The sequence below is a fragment of the Solanum pennellii genome, chromosome 7 (genome assembly GCF_001406875.1).
Source record: "Solanum pennellii chromosome 7, SPENNV200".
In the NCBI taxonomy this organism is placed as follows: domain Eukaryota; kingdom Viridiplantae; phylum Streptophyta; class Magnoliopsida; order Solanales; family Solanaceae; genus Solanum; species Solanum pennellii.
In genome coordinates this window covers 74,529,632-74,549,124 of record NC_028643.1, presented here as the reverse complement: position 1 = coordinate 74,549,124, position 19,493 = coordinate 74,529,632, and the positions used below count along the sequence as shown (strand labels likewise).

Genomic DNA, 19,493 nt, shown 5'->3' with positions numbered 1-19,493 from the left:
GGCTTCAATAATTTATGACGTAAAAAATGTCTTGCAAAATTAAGAGGAATAACACTTTTTTGAAAAACTTATATGGGTGTGTTCGGAACGGAGGAATTTCAGTTTTTTCATTTTTGATTGGTCAAAATTTTGGAATACATTTTTTTAATTTACGTAAAAATGAGCTGAAATATGAACTTTTGTAGTAGAAGTAGGAAAAACAAGTATCACAAGTGACATTCCACATTGGTTGTGTCTTCAAAACCTTCTAACACACCTTATCTTCATCCTCACAATATACCAATTCCGTTATACGGCCCCATCCTCACCTCCTATAGTATTTGTCTAGACTATATATACGGATAAACAACCAAATATACACTTGTACCGTTAACAAAATAATTTAGATCATATTCTTTCTTATACATTGAGTTCAAATATACTAATTCCGTTATACTTTCAGTCTGAATATCCCCTTTCCATTATACTTGTCGTCCAAATATACTCCTTCCGTCCAAACATACCTCTTCAGTATGACAAGGGATGTATTTCGTTATATGTAAATATTAATGAATTAGTATTATTTTTTAGAACACGAGAAAATAAATAAGAAATCCGTTTATTAATTGAAAAACTTACATAAATATACTACAAATAAAAAATATTTATCATTTATAGCAGTAGCATTTTTTTTCACTTTATCACTTTTAATACATTTATAATACACTTTTAATTCATAGTACAAAAAAAACAATTTATTATTGACATTTAATATAAGTTTTATTGATGAATAATACATTTATTACACAGTTTAATACACTTATAATACAATGTGTCAACTTCTTACCAAAAAAGCATAATATTTTTCTAAAAATAGTTATAATACATATATATGACACACTTCATTCACTTTTAATACATATTAAACATAATATTACTATAAATGATAATAAATAAAAATATTGCTAAAATCAGTAATTATTTATGAAAAGACATTCGTCCAAGTAATTTTTTCTTAACATCCCTAGATAATATCATTGAATTCGATAAAATTGAGTGGATCCAAACAGATTGGACAAAGGACTTTATTAGTACTGGACAATGATGTTTTTGTCTTCGATATTATAGAGAGAAAAGCTAGGCCTTATCTTGTCTAAATAACAACAAATTTAGAAAATGTAAAATTAGCTATTTTCCCCTCTTTTTTCTATGTAACAATAAACAGTTAGAAAAATAAAATTTCATGGAGATTTTATATAACACAATTATAGCAACAATTTGTGTTGCAATATTGTTGGTATATACATGGAGAGTGTTGAATTGGGCATGGTTTAGGCCAAAAAAATTGGAGAATTTCTTAAGGCAAAGAGGTCTAAAAGGAAATCCATATAAGTTACTCTATGGAGATTTGAATGAATTGACAAAAAGTATAGTTGAAGCTAAGTCTAAGCCTATCAATATATCTGATGATATAACTCAAAGGCTCATCCCTTTTTTCCTTGACTCCATCAACAAAAATGGTATGTTTCTTTTATTGATTCGACTAGAAAGTAAATACTGCAACTTTGAGTATGCATGTCTAAACACCTCAACTTGTTTCCGTCATGTGATTCGTTTATCTAAACTTTATGAGTCACGTACGAGACACAGTGGAGACTTGGAAGTGTTTAGTTGCTAGTTGGACCAAGTTTAGGTGTCTAGATTTGCAACTCAAAGTTGGAGTGCTTACTTGTCAGCTGATATCATATTTGAGTGTTTGTTTATGCAGTATGCCTTTGTTTATAATTGAAAACGGATTTTTGGCAGGTAAAAGTTCTTTCATGTGGCTAGGCCCATATCCAACAGTGTTGATCACAAATCCTGAACATGTAAAAGAGATTTTGACAAAGAATTATGTGTACCTAAAGCAAACTCATCCAAATCCATTTGCAAAGTTATTGGCTCAAGGTCTTGTGTTGGTTGAGGAAGACAAATGGGCAAAACACAGAAAAATAATCAATCCTGCTTTCCATGTTGAGAAGTTAAAGGTTAAATATACTTCTTTTTTGTTCTATTGAATTGGGATAAGACACAAGTATCCCCTATATTATGACCGAAATCTCACAGATACACCTTAACTAATCTAAGGTCCTATTACTCCCTAAACTCATTTTTTGTGTAATTTTTTTACAATTTTTGGCTTACGTGGCACACTCTGTGACTCCACTTAAGTGAGGCGCGTGGGAGATGTTTGGAGGTCACGTAGGCCAAAAAAAGGTGTACAAAATTACAAGAAAAAAATTTCAGGGGTAATAGAACCTTAGGTTAGTTAAGGTGTGTCTCTAAAATTTCGGTCATAGTTTAAGGTTACTAGTCTCATATCCCTATAGAATTTAGGCCAAAAAAGCAGAAAAATCAATTTTATTTTTTATTTTTCATTTGTTTTGAACAGCATATGTTGCCAGCATTTTATATGAGTTGTAGTGAAATGATAAGCAAATGGGAGGATATTGTTTCAAAGGAAACATCATACGAGCTCGATGTATGGCCAGACCTTCAAATAATGACCAGTGAAGTTATTTCTCGAACCGCATTTGGTAGTAGCTATGAAGAAGGGAGAATAGTGTTTGAACTTCAGCAAGAACAAGCTGAGCATATAATCGACATAAGTCGTTCAATATATATACCAGGATCGAGGTATGATAATTTACTTTTGAGATTTCTACATAATACGGAAACTAAAATGTTCATTACTTAAATTTGTTGTGTTAGGTTCTTGCCTACTAAAAGGAACAAAAGAATGCTGGAAATCGAAAAGCAAATTCAAACAACGATTAGGCATATCATCGACAAAAGATTGAGGGCAATGGAAGCAGGGGAGACTAGTAAAGATGATTTATTAGGCATATTACTTGAATCCAATATGAAAGAAATTGAACAACACGGAAACAAAGATTTCGGATTGACAACAACAGAAGTGATTGAAGAATGCAAGTTATTCTATTTTGCTGGACAGGAGACAACTTCAGTGCTGCTCGTGTGGACGATGGTTTTGCTATGCCTACATCCAGAGTGGCAAGTACGGGCCAGAGAGGAGGTTTTACAGGTCTTCGGAAATGAAAAACCAGATTTGGAAGGACTAAGTCGCCTCAAAATTGTAAGTACTTTCCACTATGTCGTTGGCATAGATCAAACTTCAACAATCAAGGAAACTATAAAATCAGGATAAAACAAGTAGCTGTTAATGTGAAATCGCTCCGACTGGGCTCAGATAGCTAGGCCACTTCTATAATCCTATTTCAGTCTCGGAGGGGCAATTACTATGAGACTGAAATATCTCGCGAAGGCATGACCCCTGAATTTTGTAAGAAGTGAACTAATTCTACTTCCAACTTACGCAATGCCTTTTTTTTCCCATAGGTGACAATGATCTTATACGAGACGTTAAGGCTATTCCCCCCATTACCGGTATTTAGTAGAAGGAACAAAGAAGAAGTCAAATTAGGGGAGCTGCAGCTACCAGCTGAAGTGATACTTATTATACCCGCAATCTTTATTCATTATGACAAGGAAATATGGGGCGAAGATGCGAAGGAATTCAAACCAGAACGATTCAGTGAAGGAGTGTCAAAGGCAACAAAAGGTCAAGTCTCGTTTATTCCGTTTGGTTGGGGACCTCGAATTTGCATCGGACAAAACTTTGCAATGATGGAAGCAAAAATGGCAATAGCACTGATACTACAAAAGTTCTCCTTTGAACTCTCTCCGTCTTATACGCATGCTCCATTTGCAACAATTACTATTCATCCACAGTATGGTGCTCCTCTGCTTCTGCGCAAACATTGAAATGGATACTCTTCGTTTATCAGCTCGAATACTACTAAATAGTTGAGCTATGACTGAAGTCGCCCTTTTCGAATTTCAATGTTGTAGTTTTGAAATGTTATCCTCGTGTCTTTTGTGGGCGAATAAGTTTATGTAATGAAAATCTATATAAACTGCTGCATATAAATTGTTCATTCCCAGTCCTACTATTTATACATAATTTTTTTTTTAACGATTCATCAACAATAGATTTTTCACGGATTCAGATTGCCTTACTTGGCTCCGCCCCTGACTACAACCACTAGAAAATAGAACACAACACAATATAATCTCCAAATCTGCCAAGCTAATTTAAAGAAAGCATGACTTCAATTTTTACTCCCTCCGTCCCTAAATAAATGTTGCTCTAGCAACTAAAAAAGATTGTTTCAAAACAAGAATCGCTTTACAATTCAAAACAAAATATAGTAATTGTTTCCAACTACATCCTCGTATTAAAGAACTACTTCTTCTTAATAATACTCGACTCTCAAAAAACATCTAATAAATAAGGGTGACGTAGTAAACTATGCCTTTATTTTGTTATTTTTCTTGATAAGCGTGAAAGAAGACAAATCAACACACTTATTTTGAGACGAAAAAAGTATATTCGAAGTAGTTTTTTCAACATAGAAATTTGTGCCTTTGAGGAATAAGTCTAGCCTTCGTGTTTTGGATGAAGAAGACAAATAAATCTATGACATTTGTCTTCTTTTTTTTTATTGCATTTATGGACAAAATAATATATTGCTAAGACAGTGGGATTACAAAAATTTTTGGAACTAAATATTTATCATTTAAATCATGATTAGATATTTTGTTTGGTCAATTAGACCTAACATATGCCATATGTCCCCAATCCAAGAAAGAAATTGGGGAAAATGGAGAGGAGGCGTATCGAACAACGTTATTATAAAAAGTTACAAAATTAGCTTACTTCCCCTCTTCCTTTTTTTCTATGTGAAAGAAAGCAGCTAGAAAGAAGAGTCTTATTACTTTCATGGAGATTTCTTACAACAGAACTATAGAAGCAATTTGTGTTGTGACTTTGTTGGTATATACATGGAGAGTGTTGAATTGGGCATGGTTTAAGCCAAAGAAACTTGAAAAATATTTAAGAAAAAGTGGTCTTAAGGGAAATCCATACAAATTACTTTACGGAGATACGAAGGAACTCACAAATAAACTGAATGAAGCTAGATCTAAGCCCATCAATTTCTCTGATGATATAGCTCAAAGGCTCGTCCCTTTTTTCATCGACTCCATCAACAAAAACGGTATGCTTCTTTTATTCTTCGTCATTAAAAGAATTAATTTTGTTCTGTTCTTGTATATATACAGTATAATTTTTCTATAGAGAACATCCTGATGAACCCCTTTTCGGTACCCCTAGCTCCATCCTAGAGGCAGATCCGTGGTAGCTCCGCCCCTGATCTATAGACTATAGTTGACTGTTGCAATTTCCTAACCCTATCAATTCATAGTTGATAATTGGTCTTACTTGTGCTTAGCTGAGATCAAATTTGAGTGTGTGTTTATTTATATTTTTCCTAATCGAGAACGGATTACTCTCAGGTAAAAGTTCTTTTGTGTGGCTAGGCCCATATCCAATAGTGTTGATCACAGATCCTGAACATGTAAAAGAGATTTTCACAAAGAACTATGCGTATCAAAAGCAAGCTCATCCTAATCCATTTGCCAAGTTATTGGCTATAGGTCTTGCGTTGCTTGAGGAAGACAAATGGGCCAAACACCGAAAAATCATCAATCCTGCTTTCCATGTCGAGAAGTTAAAGGTTATATTCACTTCATATTCTAATTACTACTAAATTTAGCAAACATGAAGCTCTACTACTGATAATTCTAGTACTGGTTTTTGCGATTAATTTGTTTTGTACAGCATATGTTGCCAGCATTTTATCAGAGTTGTACTGAAATGCTAAGCAAATGGGAGGAGATTATTCAAAAGGAAACATCAGTCGAGCTCGATGTATGGCCAGACCTTCAATTAATGACAGGTGAAGTCATTTCTCGAACCGCATTTGGGAGTAGCTATGAGGAAGGGAGAATAGTATTTGAACTTCAGAAAGAACAAGCTGAGTATGTAATTGACATAACTCGTTCAGTTTATATACCAGGATCGAGGTATAACAATTATTTGTGAAATTTCTACATACTATGGAAAATCACAAATTCACTACTTTGTACTTCAAAAGACTTTTCTTGTTTGCTTTTATATTTGTTTTGTTAGGTTCTTGCCTACTAAAAAGAACAAAAGAATGCTGGAAATCGAAAAGCAAGTCCAAACAACGATTAGGCGTATCATCGATAAAAGATTGTGGGCAATGGAAGCAGGGGAGCCTAGTAAAAATGACTTATTAGGCATATTACTGGAATCCAATATGAAAGAAATTGAACAACACGGAAGCAAGGATTTCGGAATGACAACAATTGAGTTGATCGAAGAGTGCAAGTTGTTCTATTTTGCTGGACAAGAGGCTACTTCAGTGTTGCTCGTCTGGACAATGATTTTGTTGAGCGTACATCCAGAGTGGCAAGTACGTGCCAGAGAGGAGGTTTTGCAGGTCTTTGGAAATGAAAAACCGAATTTAGAAGGACTAAGTCGCCTCAAAATTGTAAGTACTTTAGGAAAGTTCGTTATGTAAGACAATTTAAAATAGCCCAACTTATGCAATACATTTTTCTTTCCATAAATAGGTGACAATGATCTTGCACGAGACGTTAAGGCTATTCCCCCCAGTACCAACATATCGTAGAAGGAACATACATGAAGTCAAATTAGGGGAGCTAAGTCTACCAGCTGGAGTTCTACTCTTTATACCCACAGTTTTGATTCATTATGACAAGGAATTATGGGGTGAAGACGCGAAGGAATTCAAACCAGAAAGATTCAGTGAAGGAGTGTCAAACGCAACAAAAGGACAGGTCTCGTTTATTCCCTTTGGCTGGGGACCTCGGATTTGCATTGGACAAAACTTTGCAATGATGGAAGCAAAGATGGCAATAGCAATGATACTACAAAAGTTCTCTTTCGAACTCTCTCCGTCTTATTCACATGCTCCAGTTGCGATAATTACTACTCAACCACAGTATGGTGCTCCTTTGCTTATGCGCAAACTGTGAAATGGATGTTGCTGATATTTAAGATCAATGATGTTGTGTTCTCCGTATTTCGGTTGCATCATTTGCTCTTCGTCCACAGTATGGTACTCCTCTCCTTATGCGCAAACTTTAAATGGATGTTGCTCATATTTAAGAAATTGCTCTTTTCCTATTTTAACATTCTGCTATTGAGCCGACCTTTTGTTCGACTTATTTGCTTTTAATAAAGGGAAAAGAGTCGCATGCCTCAACTTTGCAATTCGGAATTGATCTACTCTCGTTGTAAAAGTGCATATATCCCAATCAATATAAAAGAAACTCTAATAACGATAAGCAAGTAGATGTATAAGGGAGATATTTAAAACTCAAATTAGCCGTTGAAATCAAACATGTAAAAACAATCATGTATACAAAAGCGCTTTGTTGGAAGAATCAGGAAATCAAAACAAAATATAGTTTGTGTTTCAAACTACACCCTTGTATTAAAGAACTACTTTTTCTTAATAGTACTCGATTCTCAAGAAAAAAAACTAATAAGAGAGAGAACTTAGTAAACTATATCTTTTATTTGTTATTTTTCTTAATAAGTGTGAAATGATCTGTTAAAATGACACTTATTTTATGAGAGAGAGTATATTCAAAGTAATTTTTTCAACATAGGAGTTTGAGCCTTTGAGGAAGTCTAGCCTTCATTTTTGGATGAGGAATGACTAACAAATCTATTATATTCGATATTGTATTTGGATTTTTTTTTCGTTTTATGCAGTATTTATCGTCCAATTGTTTTAATTGGAAAAGGGTCAAAAATACCCTTACAGTATGTGAAATCGAACAAAAATGCAGTTCATTGATAGTTTGATCTAAAAATGTCCTTATCTAAATAGTTTGATCCAAAATTCATCTGCCGCTAATAGTTTGGTTTAGAAATGGCTCTATTGCAGTGATGTAACCAAGAATTTTATGAAGGGCATAATACATAAATGTGCCCTTTAACTTGGTTTCAAATTATATTTATGCCCTTCAACTTTGGATGTGCACAAATAGACACTTAAACTTGTATAAAGTTGAAAAAATAGACACACATATCCTACATGTCATCCTACATGTCAGTTTTTGTCCTACGTGATGTCCTACGTGTATTGTGCCATGTAGGACTCATGTGTTTATTTATTTAAAAGTTGGATAGTTAAAGTGCTTGTTTGTGCATTATGAAAGTTGGAGGTCAAAGTTAAAAAAAAAAAATTTGGTGCAACAAAAATCAAAGTGCGTAATATTTAGATTTAATAGTTCATACCTTTAATTTAATATGAAGTAAATGAATGAAACAAAAAGGAAAAAAGAAAGATAAGCGAGTTCAATCACTTTTGAGTAAAACTAAACAAATAAACACAATCGTCTTAGGTGACGTCTTATATGATAATTTTGTGTGCGATGTAGTATTCTACATGTATTATACCACGTAGATGTATGTGTCTACATGTTCAATTTCATATGAGCTTAAGTATCTAATTGTGTACACCTAAAGTTGGAGGGCATAGATGTCAGTCAAAGTCAAGTTAAAAGTTTTTCTAAAAATAAATTAAAAGGTATATTAATGTATTATGCCTTTATTTTTTACTATATTTATGGGAAATATATAAATATGTTGCTAAGATTGTGAGATTACAATAATTTTTGAAACTAAATATATAATGTATTTATTATTTGAACCATAGTCAAAAACTTTCTTTGGTAAGTTAAATCTCAGCAATCAAATCAAGAGTTTGTGGAAAATGGAAAGGAGTCGAATCCAACAAATTTAAAGGTTATAAATTAGCTAACGTCCCCTCTTTTTTCTAAGTAAAAGGAAGCATTTTATTAATTTAATGGAGATTTCTTATAACACAATTCTAGCAGCAATTTGTGTTGCAATTTTGTTGGTATATACATGGAAAGTGTTGAATTGGGCATGGTTTAGGCCAAAGAAACTTGAGAAATACTTGAGAAAAAGTGGTCTTAAGGGAAATCCATACAAATTACTCTATGGAGATTTGAAGGAACTCAAAAATAAACTCAATGAAGCCAAATCTAAACCCATCAATTTCTCCGATGGTATAGCTCAAAGAATCAACCCTTTTTTCGCCAATGCTATCGACAAAAACGGTATGTTTCATTTATTCTTTAAAGGAATAATTTTTTTCTATTCTTGTATATATGTTGTGTAATTTTTTATAAAGACGAATCACTTTTTTGTACCCTAGCTCCATCCATGAGTTGAGAGGGACGTGAACTCTCCAGTAGAGGCAGATCCAAAATTTGAAATTTATGGATTTTAGTTATAGGGACCTTAAGTGTATATAAATGGATATACGATCAAACATGTATGGTTCCTAAAATACATATAATATACAAGATTTGTACAAAAGCTATTTAGTTCACATGAACCAATACGTTTCGTGGTTTCTCCTCCCAGGTCTATAGTTGACTGATGAATTCATGGTTGATGACTTACACCAAATCAGGCAAAGTAAAAAAGATGTATAGTTAACATGTCAACATGTGAACTCTCGTATTCGGAGTGCTTACTTGTCAGTTGGGATTAAATTTGAGTGTCTGTTGATGTATTTGCCTCTTTTTTTTTCTAATCGAAAATGGATTACTCTCAGGTAAAAGTTCTTTTGTGTGGCTAGGCCCATATCCAGTAGTGTTGATCACAGAACCTGAACATGTAAAGGAGATTTTGACAAAGAATTATGTGTACCAAAGGCAAACTCATGCCAATCCATTTGCAAAGAAATTGGCTCTAGGTCTTGCGAAGCTCGAGGAAGACAAATGGGCCAAACACCGAAAGATCATCCAACCTGCTTTCCAAGTTGAGAAGTTAAAGGTTATATTCACTTCATATTCTTAGTACTAATCGATTTAGCGCACATTGGTAAATTTTCATGCCTAAGACTTAAGATAGCATATTGAAATGTCTTAACATTATGAAGTTGTCAATTTATATCCACGCGTGCAATAACGTACAAACAACGTAGCTCTCCTACTAATAACAAGTACTACTTTTACCTATTGATTTGTTTTGTACAGCATATGTTGCCAGCATTTTATCAGAGTTGTAGTGAAATGATAAGCAAATGGGAGGAGATTATTCCAAAGGAAACACCAATCGAGCTCGATGTATGGCCAGACCTTCAATTAATTACCGCTGAAGTCATTTCTCGAACTGCATTTGGGAGTAGCTATGAAGAAGGGAGAATAGTATTTGAACTTCAGAAAGAACAAGCTGAGTATGTAATTGACATAATTCGTTCAGTTTATATACCAGGAACAAGGTACAACAATTTATTTGTGAAATTTCTACATAACATCGAAAACCATATGTTCATTACTTTCTACTAAAAGCACTTTTATTGTTTGCTTTTAAATTTGTTTTGTTAGGTTCTTGCCTACTAAAAGGAACAAAAGAATGCTGGAAATTGAAAATAAAGTCCAAACAACGATTAGAAGTATCATCGACAAAAGATTGAGGGCAATGGAAGCAGGGGAGGCTAGTAAAACTGACTTATTAGGCATATTACTTGAATCCAATATGAGAGAAATTAAACAACACAGAAGCAAAGATTTCGGAATAACAACAACTGAAATGATTGAAGAATGTAAGCTATTCTATTTTGCCGGGCAAGAGACCACTTCAGTGTTGCTCGCGTGGACAATGATTTTGTTGAGCCTACATCCAGAGTGGCAAGCACGTGCCAGAGAGGAGGTGTTGCAAGTCTTCGGAAATGAACCAAATTCGGAAGGGCTAAGTCGCCTCAAAATTGTAAGTACTTTCCACCAGTTGATTATGTAAGACAACTTAAAATAGCCCAAGATCACTGCATAGATCGAATTTTAAAGATGAAAAACACTGTTAAATCAACGATAATATAAGTAGTTTTTATATCGTTTTGCCCATCATTAATGCCAAATTGTTCCCACTGAGATCAGATAAACCACATTTTCTACTCGGAGACTAAAAGATCTCGGAAAGGTATGACATCGAAATTTTGTAAGAAGTGAACTAATTCTACTTCCAACTTATGCAATACATTCTTCTCTCCATATATAGGTGACAATGATCTTGCATGAGACGTTAAGGCTATTCCCCTCAGTACCAACGTATCGTAGAAGGAACAAACATGAAGTCAAACTAGGGGAGCTGAGTTTACCAGCTGGAGTGCAACTCATTATACCCACAATATTAATTCATTATGACACGGAATTATGGGGTGAAGACGCGAAGGAATTCAAACCAGAAAGATTCAGTGAGGGAGTGTCAAAGGCAACAAAAGGACAGGTCTCGTTTATTCCATTTGGTGGGGGACCTAGAGTTTGCATCGGACAAAACTTTGCAATGATGGAAGCAAAAATGGCAATAGCAATGATATTACAAAAGTTCTCCTTCGAACTCTCTCCGTCTTGTACACATGCTCCAATTCTAACAATTACTATTCATCCACAGTATGGTGCTCCTCTGCTTATGCGCAAACTTTGAAATGGATGTTGCTCATATTTAATACCAATGGTGTTGTGTTCTCCGTGTTTCAGCTCGAATACTGCTAAACTAGTCGGTTATGGCTGACATAACTCTTTTCCTATTTCAACATTGCAGTTTTGAATTGATATCAATGTTCATGTTCACTTTCGTTTCACATTTCTTCCGTGGGTAAATCAGTTTAAACTTGTTATAATACTCCATTGTGTCTCGTGAAGAGTTTACATCAGCGGTTCCTATTTATGCAAGTCAAGCCTTTATGTCTTGTACATATAGATTGTTTTCTCTCAGTCCTGCAAGTTTTTTTCTACTTATAAGGAGAAAATCTGATTAAATCAGCAAAATTTCATGAATCGCACCCTTGTGTTTATACCAAACCAAGATGTGGGTAAATACTACGGTATAAAACTAGTATTCAACGTCCAAAACTCTTTTCTTGTGTGCTGTCAGTACATGAATATTTTGGTAATATATCTTCCGAAAAAACTTTTTTGCGAATCCTTTATGGAACCCTCTGTAAGGAGTCGGGGGAGCAGTTACGTACAATGTCACCATTTTTCGAGTAATTTTTGGGCATTTAGAGTCCAATTTACATGAATTAGGATATTTTCTCATTTTTTCTTCTATATTAATTAGCCCATGAATATTTTGGTGATATGACTTTGAGAAAAAAAATTGTGAAACTTTTTATGGAACTATCCGTAGAGAGTTGGAGGAGCAGTAAGTACAATCTCACCATTTTGCCAATTATTTTTGGGAATTTAGGGGTCAAATAACATGATTATGCAATTTTCTCAGTTAACACACATGAATATTTTTGTAATATGGCTTTTGGATAATTTCCCTGTGGAACCTTTATTAAACCCATCATATGGAGTTGGGAAGCAGTACGTAGAGTCTCACTATTTTTTGAGTAATTTTTGGGTATTTGGGGACCAGTATATAGGAATCATACAATTTTTTCAGTTTACGTATATGTTAGCACATGAATATTTTGGTGATATGACTTTTAGTCGATTTTTTTGCGAAACCTTTATGGAACCCTCCGTAGAGAGTTTGGGGGGGGGGGCAGTAAGTACAATCTCACCATTTCTAGAGTTATTTTGGGGCATTAAGGGACTAATTCGCAGGATTAGGCAATTTTCTCGATTTTTCATGTGTATCAGCACATGAATATTTTTGTGGTATAGCTTCGAGACACATTTTTTATCAGATCTTTATCAAACCATCGGTACGGAGTTGGGGAGCAGTACGTAATTTTAGAGTTATTTTTGGGTATTTAGGGACCAATATATATAAATTGAGCAATCTTCTTAGTTTTTGTGTATGTTAGCACATGAATATTTTGGTACTATGGATTCCGGATGAATTTTTTTGCAAAATCTTAATAGAACCCTTCATCGGGAGTTGAGGGTGTAATAAGTACAATCACACCATTTATAGAGTGATTTTTGGGCATTTAGGGGTCAAGTTACTGGAATTTGGTGATTTTTCTTAGTTTTTCGTGTGTGTTAGCCGACAATATTTGGTTATATGACTTCTGAAAGATTTTATGAAACCCTTCGTCGGGAGTTGGTGGAGCAGTTCGTACAATCTCACAATTTTTAGAGAGATTTTGGGCATTTAGAGTCCAATTTACAAAAATTTGACGATTTTCTCAGTATTTCGTGTGTTAACCCATGAATATTTTGGTGATGTGACTTTCGAATAAAAATTTTGTGAAATCTTTATGGAACCCTCCATGGGATTTGACAGAACAGTACGTACAACCTTACCATTTTTAGAGGATTTTTTTTTTGTATTTAGGGAACAATTTACAGGAATTAGGTATAATGCATAAATATGCCCGTTACTTGGCTCCAGCTTGCATCTATACCCTCCAACTTTGAGTGTGCACAAATAGACACTTAAACTTGTATAAAACTAAACAAATAGACACATTCTTCTTCTGTGACATCATACATGACAATTTTGTGTCCTATGCGGCGTCCTATGTGTATTATGTCAGGTAAGATGTGTGTGTATACTTGTTTAATTTTATACAAATTTAAGTGTCTACTAGTGCACACCCAAAGTTGAAGGGCATAGATACCAATTTAAGGGAATATTTATGTATTTTTTTTCTATTATTTTTTACTAGATTTAGGGATAAAAATACAAATTTTGGTGCTAAAATTATGATATTACAATAATATTTGGAACTAAACATGTATTTATTATTTGAACCATAGTCAAGGACTTTCTTTGGTTAATTAACTTTTAGCATTAAATCTAACCTACGCCACGTTCCAGTCAAAGAAAGAATTTCGGGAAATGGAGAGGAGGCGTATCCAACAATGTTATTACAAAGTTACATAATTAGCTAACTTCCCCTCTTTGTTATTTCTTGTGAAAGAAAACTGCTAGAAAGAAGACTATGATTAATTTTATGGAGATTTCTTACAACAGTATTATAGAAGCACTTTGTGTTGCAATTTTGTTGGTATATACATGGAGAGTGTTGAATTGGGCATGGTTTAAGCCAAAGAAACTTGAAAAATACTTAAGAAAGAGTGGTCTTAAGGGAAATCCATACAAATTATTCTATGGCGATTTGAACGAAATCACAAATAAACTGAATGAAGCTAGATCTAAGCCCATCAATTTCTCCGATGATATAGCTCAAAGGCTCATCCCTTTTTTCATTGACTCCATCAACAAAAATGGTATGTTTCTTTTATTCTTCGTCTTTAAAAGAATTAATGTTTTTTAATATTCTTGTATATATCTAGTGTGATTTTTTTTTTTATAAAGAGGATCCAGATGAATAATTTTTTGGTACCCTAGCTCCATCCAAGGGGTCGAGAACTCTCACGTAGAGACAGATCCAAGATTTGGAATTTATGAATTTTAATAAGTTGGACTTCAGTTGGAGTGTTTATGAATTATGCCTTTTTTTTTCTAATCGGAAATGGATTTCTCTCAGGTAAAAGTTCTTTTGTGTGGCAAGGCCCATGTCCAATAGTGTTGATCACAGATCCTGAACATGTAAAGGAGATTTTCACAAAGAATTATGTGTACCAAAAGGATACTCATCCCAATCCATTTTCCAAGTTCTTGGCTGTAGGTATTCTGAAGCTTGAGGAAGATAAATGGGCCAAACACCGAAAAATCATCAATCCTGTTTTCCAAGTTGAGAAGTTAAAGGTTATATTCACTTCATATTCTAATTACTACTAAATTTAGCAAACACGAAGCTCTACTACTAATAACTATTACTGGTTTTTCCAATTAATTTGTTTTGTACAGCATATGTTGCCTGCATTTTATCAGAGTTGTAGTGAAATGATAAGCAAATGGGAGAATATTGTTCCAAAGGAAACATCAGTCGAGCTCGATGTATGGCCAGACCTTCAATTAATGACCGCTGAAATCATTTCTCGAACTGCATTTGGGAGTAGCTTTGAAGAAGGGAGAATAGTATTTGAACTTCAAAAAGAACAAGCTGAGCATGTAATGGAAATAAGTCGTACAATTTATATACCAGGATCAAGGTATAACAATTTATTTGTGAATTTCTATGTAATATATTGAAAATGACATGTTCATTACTTTCAACTATAAAGTCTTTTCTTGTTTGGATCTAAATTTGTTTTGTTAGGTTCTTGCCTACTAAAAGGAACAAGAGAATGTTGGAAATCGAAAAGCAAGTCCAAACAACGATTAGGCGTATCATCGACAAAAGATTGAGGGCAATGGAAGCAGGGGAGACTAGTAAAAATGACTTATTAGGCATATTACTTGAATCCAATATGAAAGAAATCGAACAACATGGAAGCAAAGATTTCGGAATGACAACAACTGAAGTCATTGATGAATGCAAGTTTTTCTATTTTGCTGGACAAGAGACCACTGCAGTGTTGCTCGTCTGGACAATGATTTTGTTGTGCCTACACCCAGAGTGGCAAGCACGTGCCAGAGAAGAGGCTTTGCAGGTCTTCGGAAATGAAAAACCAAATTTGGAAGGACTAAGTCGCCTCAAAATTGTAAGTAGTTTGTTATGTAAGACAACTTAAAATAGATCAAATTTCAAAGATGAATAACATTATAAAATCAAGATAAAATAAGTAGCTGTTAAATCGTCTTGCCCATCATTGATGCCAAATTGTTCCAACTGAGAGCAGATAGAACACATTTTGTATCGTCCTATTTCAGTCTCATAGGGGCAATTACTAGGAGATTAAAATATATTAGGAAGACATGACATCTAAATTTTGTAAGAAGTGAACTAATTCTACTTCCAACTTATGCAATACATGTTTCTTTCCATATATAGGTGACGATGATCTTGCACGAGACGTTAAGGCTCTTCCCTCCAGTAGCAACATATCGTAGAAGGAACAAACATGAAGTCAAATTAGGGGAGCTGAGTCTACCAGCTGGAGTGCTACTCTTTATTCCCACAGTATTAATTCATTATGACAAGGAATTATGGGGTGAAAACGCGAATGAATTCAAACCAGAAAGGTTCAGTGAAGGAGTGTCAAAGGCAACCAAAGGACACTACTCGTTTATTCCATTTTCCGGGGGACCTCGAGTTTGCATCGGACAAAACTTTGCAATGATGGAAGCAAAACTAGCAATAGCAATGATACTACAAAAATTCTCGTTCGAGCTCTCTCCGTCTTATACACATGCTCCATCTTCAACAATTACTATTCATCCACAGTATGGTGCTCCTCTGCTTATGCGCAAACTTTGAAATGGATGTTGCTCATATTTAAGAAATTGCTCTTTTCCTATTTCAACATTGTAGTATTGAATTGTTATCAATGTTGTTGACCTTCTTTGAGCTGGGCCGGTCACTTTTGGGCCGACCTTCTGTTAGACCCATTTGCTTTTTAGTATAGAGAAAAGAGCCTTACGTACTTCTCAACTTTGCGATTTAGTGCTGATATACTCTCGTTATAAAATTGACTAACATATAACCCTATCGATACGCAAATGACCAGGTATATCCTTTTGGTCTAACGGAAGTGAGAAATATTTTTATGATTTTTTAAAAAATTGGGCTTATTATTTTGATGGTCGAATTTATTTTCACACATTCTCAAGATCATCAAATAGCTCATTCTGAGGTCTTTTATTGAGAAATTCAGCAAGATCCGCATCGACTAGGTTTCTACATACTCAATACCTTCATCATTGCATTGAATTGGCAAGTCATCTTTTCTATATTGACAAGGATAAAACTTGGCTAACGTCTCCGCCAAAGATTTTTGCGACTTATCACATCTTTCAGCATTTTCTGCCCTGTTTCACTGATAGTGGAACAGTACTGCTGAATACACAGGGAGGGCTACCAGGTCAAATAACGAATGCTTGGTGATTATAAAAATGACTAGATCGTTGATTCAGGATGTTCCAATCACATGACTGGTGGTGACAAAAGTTTGATCAACATAAGCAAATAACTCATATTGCAAGACAGTGTTTATGCCTCGTCATATCTCGAGACAAAGTGCAATTTAAGAATGTCTACTACATTCCATGTAATTCCAAGCAATGTTACAAATTGTTACTAACAATGAGGGAACGTGGCATAAATGGCTTTGCTGAACTAGATATATTTTTGTATAGATGAGCCAACTTTTAACATATGACATAAATGCGTCATTTTTAATAGTTTCATGACATATTTGAATCTTTTCCCAATCTAAACTGAATTTATTTTTACAGTGCGAATACCATATAATCACGTTTAAGATAAATTTTTGTTTCTGTAATTGTCAGTGCATCTGGCCCTTGATATCCTATTCATGATGTTCTCGAGTCTTGATACTTCCCTTACAGAAAATGAGGAAAAGCTAATGCAATATTATATCGCCTGTCGCGTATGAATTAAGGAGCTTTTACATGATACTAACATGAAACTCAAACAAAAATCTAATGCAAAGTTGCTGAATATTACATTCATGAATTGTAATCTAATACACCATAAGAACTTGTGCTAGATATTGTTTACCTCGGTCCCGATAAAACTGATGGCAATTTTGAGCTGATAGAGGCTTCCCTCGGTTTGTTGCCTGCCCAACCTTAGGTACATTTCTGAAATTATAATCTAAGTTGGTTTCAACAGTCACCAAACCTTCGAGTGCCTTAACCACCAATGACATGGAAGGCCTCTTGGAGAAATCGGCCTGTAGACACCACGCAGCAAGGCTCATCATTTCTGTCACTGCTTCTCTGTGGAGCTGCATATCCTCGTTTCTGTCAACCATATCTGTGAGCTGCTCTTGTTCTGCTTTTCTCGTAAAAACAGTTAGCAAATGGACATCTTCTTCATCAGTTTGGGACCAGTCCAAATTCCTTCATATACAGAGCCAAATCCTCCTTTCCCGAGCATTCTGCTGAAATCTTGTGTAATTATTTTCAGCCCATTGTAAGAGAATCGAGTTAGGATTCCTGGTAAGATTGGTTCTAGATCCAGAAAACCACCAGCTTTGCGTTTCTCCGACCTCTTTTTGGAAAAAGCAGAGCAAACTGAAAGAACCAAAATTATCCCAATCAAAGTACATCCTATGATAACTTTGAAAGACGATTTCTGTCTAGGGGAAATGACTGATGCATTTGAGGAATTTTGCACCTTAAGAAAAACTGAGGTTCTTGTTGCACCGTCTATGAGAGAGAAGACTTCATTCAATAATAAACAGTTCCCTCGTAGACTCACATCCAAATACGAATTATAAACAGCAGCTTTGCAAGAACAGTTACTCATACACGCCTTTTTGCAATCTTCAATCTTTTTCCCCTCAAGCCAAAATATGCTCGAGTTCAATTCATCATTTAACCGTAATGAGAAATAGTCAGTATTCTTTAGCTCTACAAGACTATGATACTGCAAAGAGTCACAAGAAATGGGTGTCAGCTCAGTGCATCCGAGATCTGGATTCCTCTCATGCAATGGTTTGAAGAAGTTAACTTCAGCTGGACAAGTACATTGTCCTCCGTTTGCACAAATGCTGTATCTCCCACACACCATTGGGTAGCCACAGTCGGGGGTTGTCAAAATGTCATCTACCACTTTCCAATTAATGCCGAACCTACTGTTTTCAAGGTTGTCCAATCGGTATGCGCGTAAATGTCCATCATGCCCAAGCTGTATGTATTGAGCTATTGATGTAGGAGGGTATTGTAAAGCAGTAAGGGATTGACCATCAAAACTGTAATAAAGACTATCGGGATTATCTGAAGTGTAGTAATACTGAGGTGGATCAGAATCTATGTATGTGGCTAAGCTTCCATTGAGAACAGTAAGAGAAAATAAACCTTGACTTGAATTGTTTGCTGAAACGCTTGCTGTTAGCTTCTGACCAGAAACCAAATTCTGCCCGGGGAGCAAACAATCTGTAGGATGATCAAAAGACTGCCAAACTGTGCGGTTGGTCGTATCAAAGAGCACGAGATTCCCCATTTCTGTCAAGTTTAAGCCCGAAACAGATTTTCCAGTAGTATTAGTGGACCAAACAAGAGTGCCATCAGAGTCTGCCAACACCAAGTTGCCATCTCGGCCTAGTTCCAAGGTTGCATTGACTTGCACTGGATGGTCTCGATTAGCAGACCAAACTAACTGTCCCCCCTCTATATAAATGGTCTCACCAGTGCTGTTGTATGATACTAACAAGATACCAAGAAAGCATTCTGTGTGATCGAAACTGCAAGAGAAGCCATAGAGGAATTGTATACTGGCATTTCCTTCCAGAAGGATAGGTGTATAATTAAGGATGTTTTTACTGTAAATACTCCCAATGGATGGCATGTTGATCCACAAAGTGGGAACACCGGAAATGAAACTCACTAAACGTTGAGATATCGCGAATTGTGAAGAACAGAAGAGAATATAAACAAAGAAAAAGATAGCAAAACATTGTCTATGTTCTTCCATCATTGCTTTCTGAACAAAGACAAAGCTAATAGAAAGATTATATGAATCGGTTCACTAGTTGCTACTCCGCTCTGTCTTCTTTTTCTTCTTCTTCTTGCTTATTATGTA

General features: G+C 35.0%; 4 protein-coding genes and 1 pseudogene across 4 annotated transcripts; 4 read left to right on the top strand and 1 right to left on the bottom strand.

The window, feature by feature from the left end:
• The first annotated feature begins 1,133 nt into the window (after positions 1-1,133).
• On the top strand, positions 1,134-3,989 carry LOC107026152 (cytochrome P450 CYP72A219-like). The gene is made up of 5 exons (XM_015227018.2): positions 1,134-1,499; positions 1,786-2,006; positions 2,411-2,655; positions 2,731-3,115; positions 3,379-3,989. The coding sequence occupies exons 1-5, from the start codon at positions 1,223-1,225 to the stop codon at positions 3,802-3,804; spliced, it is 1,554 nt and encodes a 517-aa protein (XP_015082504.1). The 5' UTR covers positions 1,134-1,222; the 3' UTR covers positions 3,805-3,989.
• Positions 3,990-4,656: 667 nt separating this feature from the next.
• On the top strand, positions 4,657-7,196 carry LOC107026153 (cytochrome P450 CYP72A219-like). Its single transcript, XM_015227019.2, has 5 exons — positions 4,657-5,099; positions 5,398-5,618; positions 5,723-5,967; positions 6,074-6,458; positions 6,541-7,196. The coding sequence occupies exons 1-5, from the start codon at positions 4,823-4,825 to the stop codon at positions 6,964-6,966; spliced, it is 1,554 nt and encodes a 517-aa protein (XP_015082505.1). The 5' UTR covers positions 4,657-4,822; the 3' UTR covers positions 6,967-7,196.
• A 2,806-nt stretch (positions 7,197-10,002) lies between these two features.
• On the top strand, positions 10,003-11,461 carry LOC107026155 (cytochrome P450 CYP72A219-like). Its single transcript, XM_027918427.1, has 3 exons — positions 10,003-10,259; positions 10,366-10,747; positions 11,036-11,461. Exons 1-3 carry the CDS (start codon positions 10,018-10,020, stop codon positions 11,459-11,461), a joined length of 1,050 nt encoding a protein of 349 aa, XP_027774228.1. The 5' UTR covers positions 10,003-10,017.
• Positions 11,462-13,863: 2,402 nt separating this feature from the next.
• Positions 13,864-16,372, top strand: LOC107026150 (cytochrome P450 CYP72A219-like). Its single transcript, XM_015227016.2, has 5 exons — positions 13,864-14,166; positions 14,427-14,647; positions 14,750-14,994; positions 15,102-15,486; positions 15,777-16,372. Exons 1-5 carry the CDS (start codon positions 13,878-13,880, stop codon positions 16,200-16,202), a joined length of 1,566 nt encoding a protein of 521 aa, XP_015082502.2. The 5' UTR covers positions 13,864-13,877; the 3' UTR covers positions 16,203-16,372.
• Positions 16,373-17,297: 925 nt separating this feature from the next.
• On the bottom strand, positions 17,298-19,483 carry LOC107025271 (annotated as a pseudogene).
• Positions 19,484-19,493: the final 10 nt, after the last annotated feature.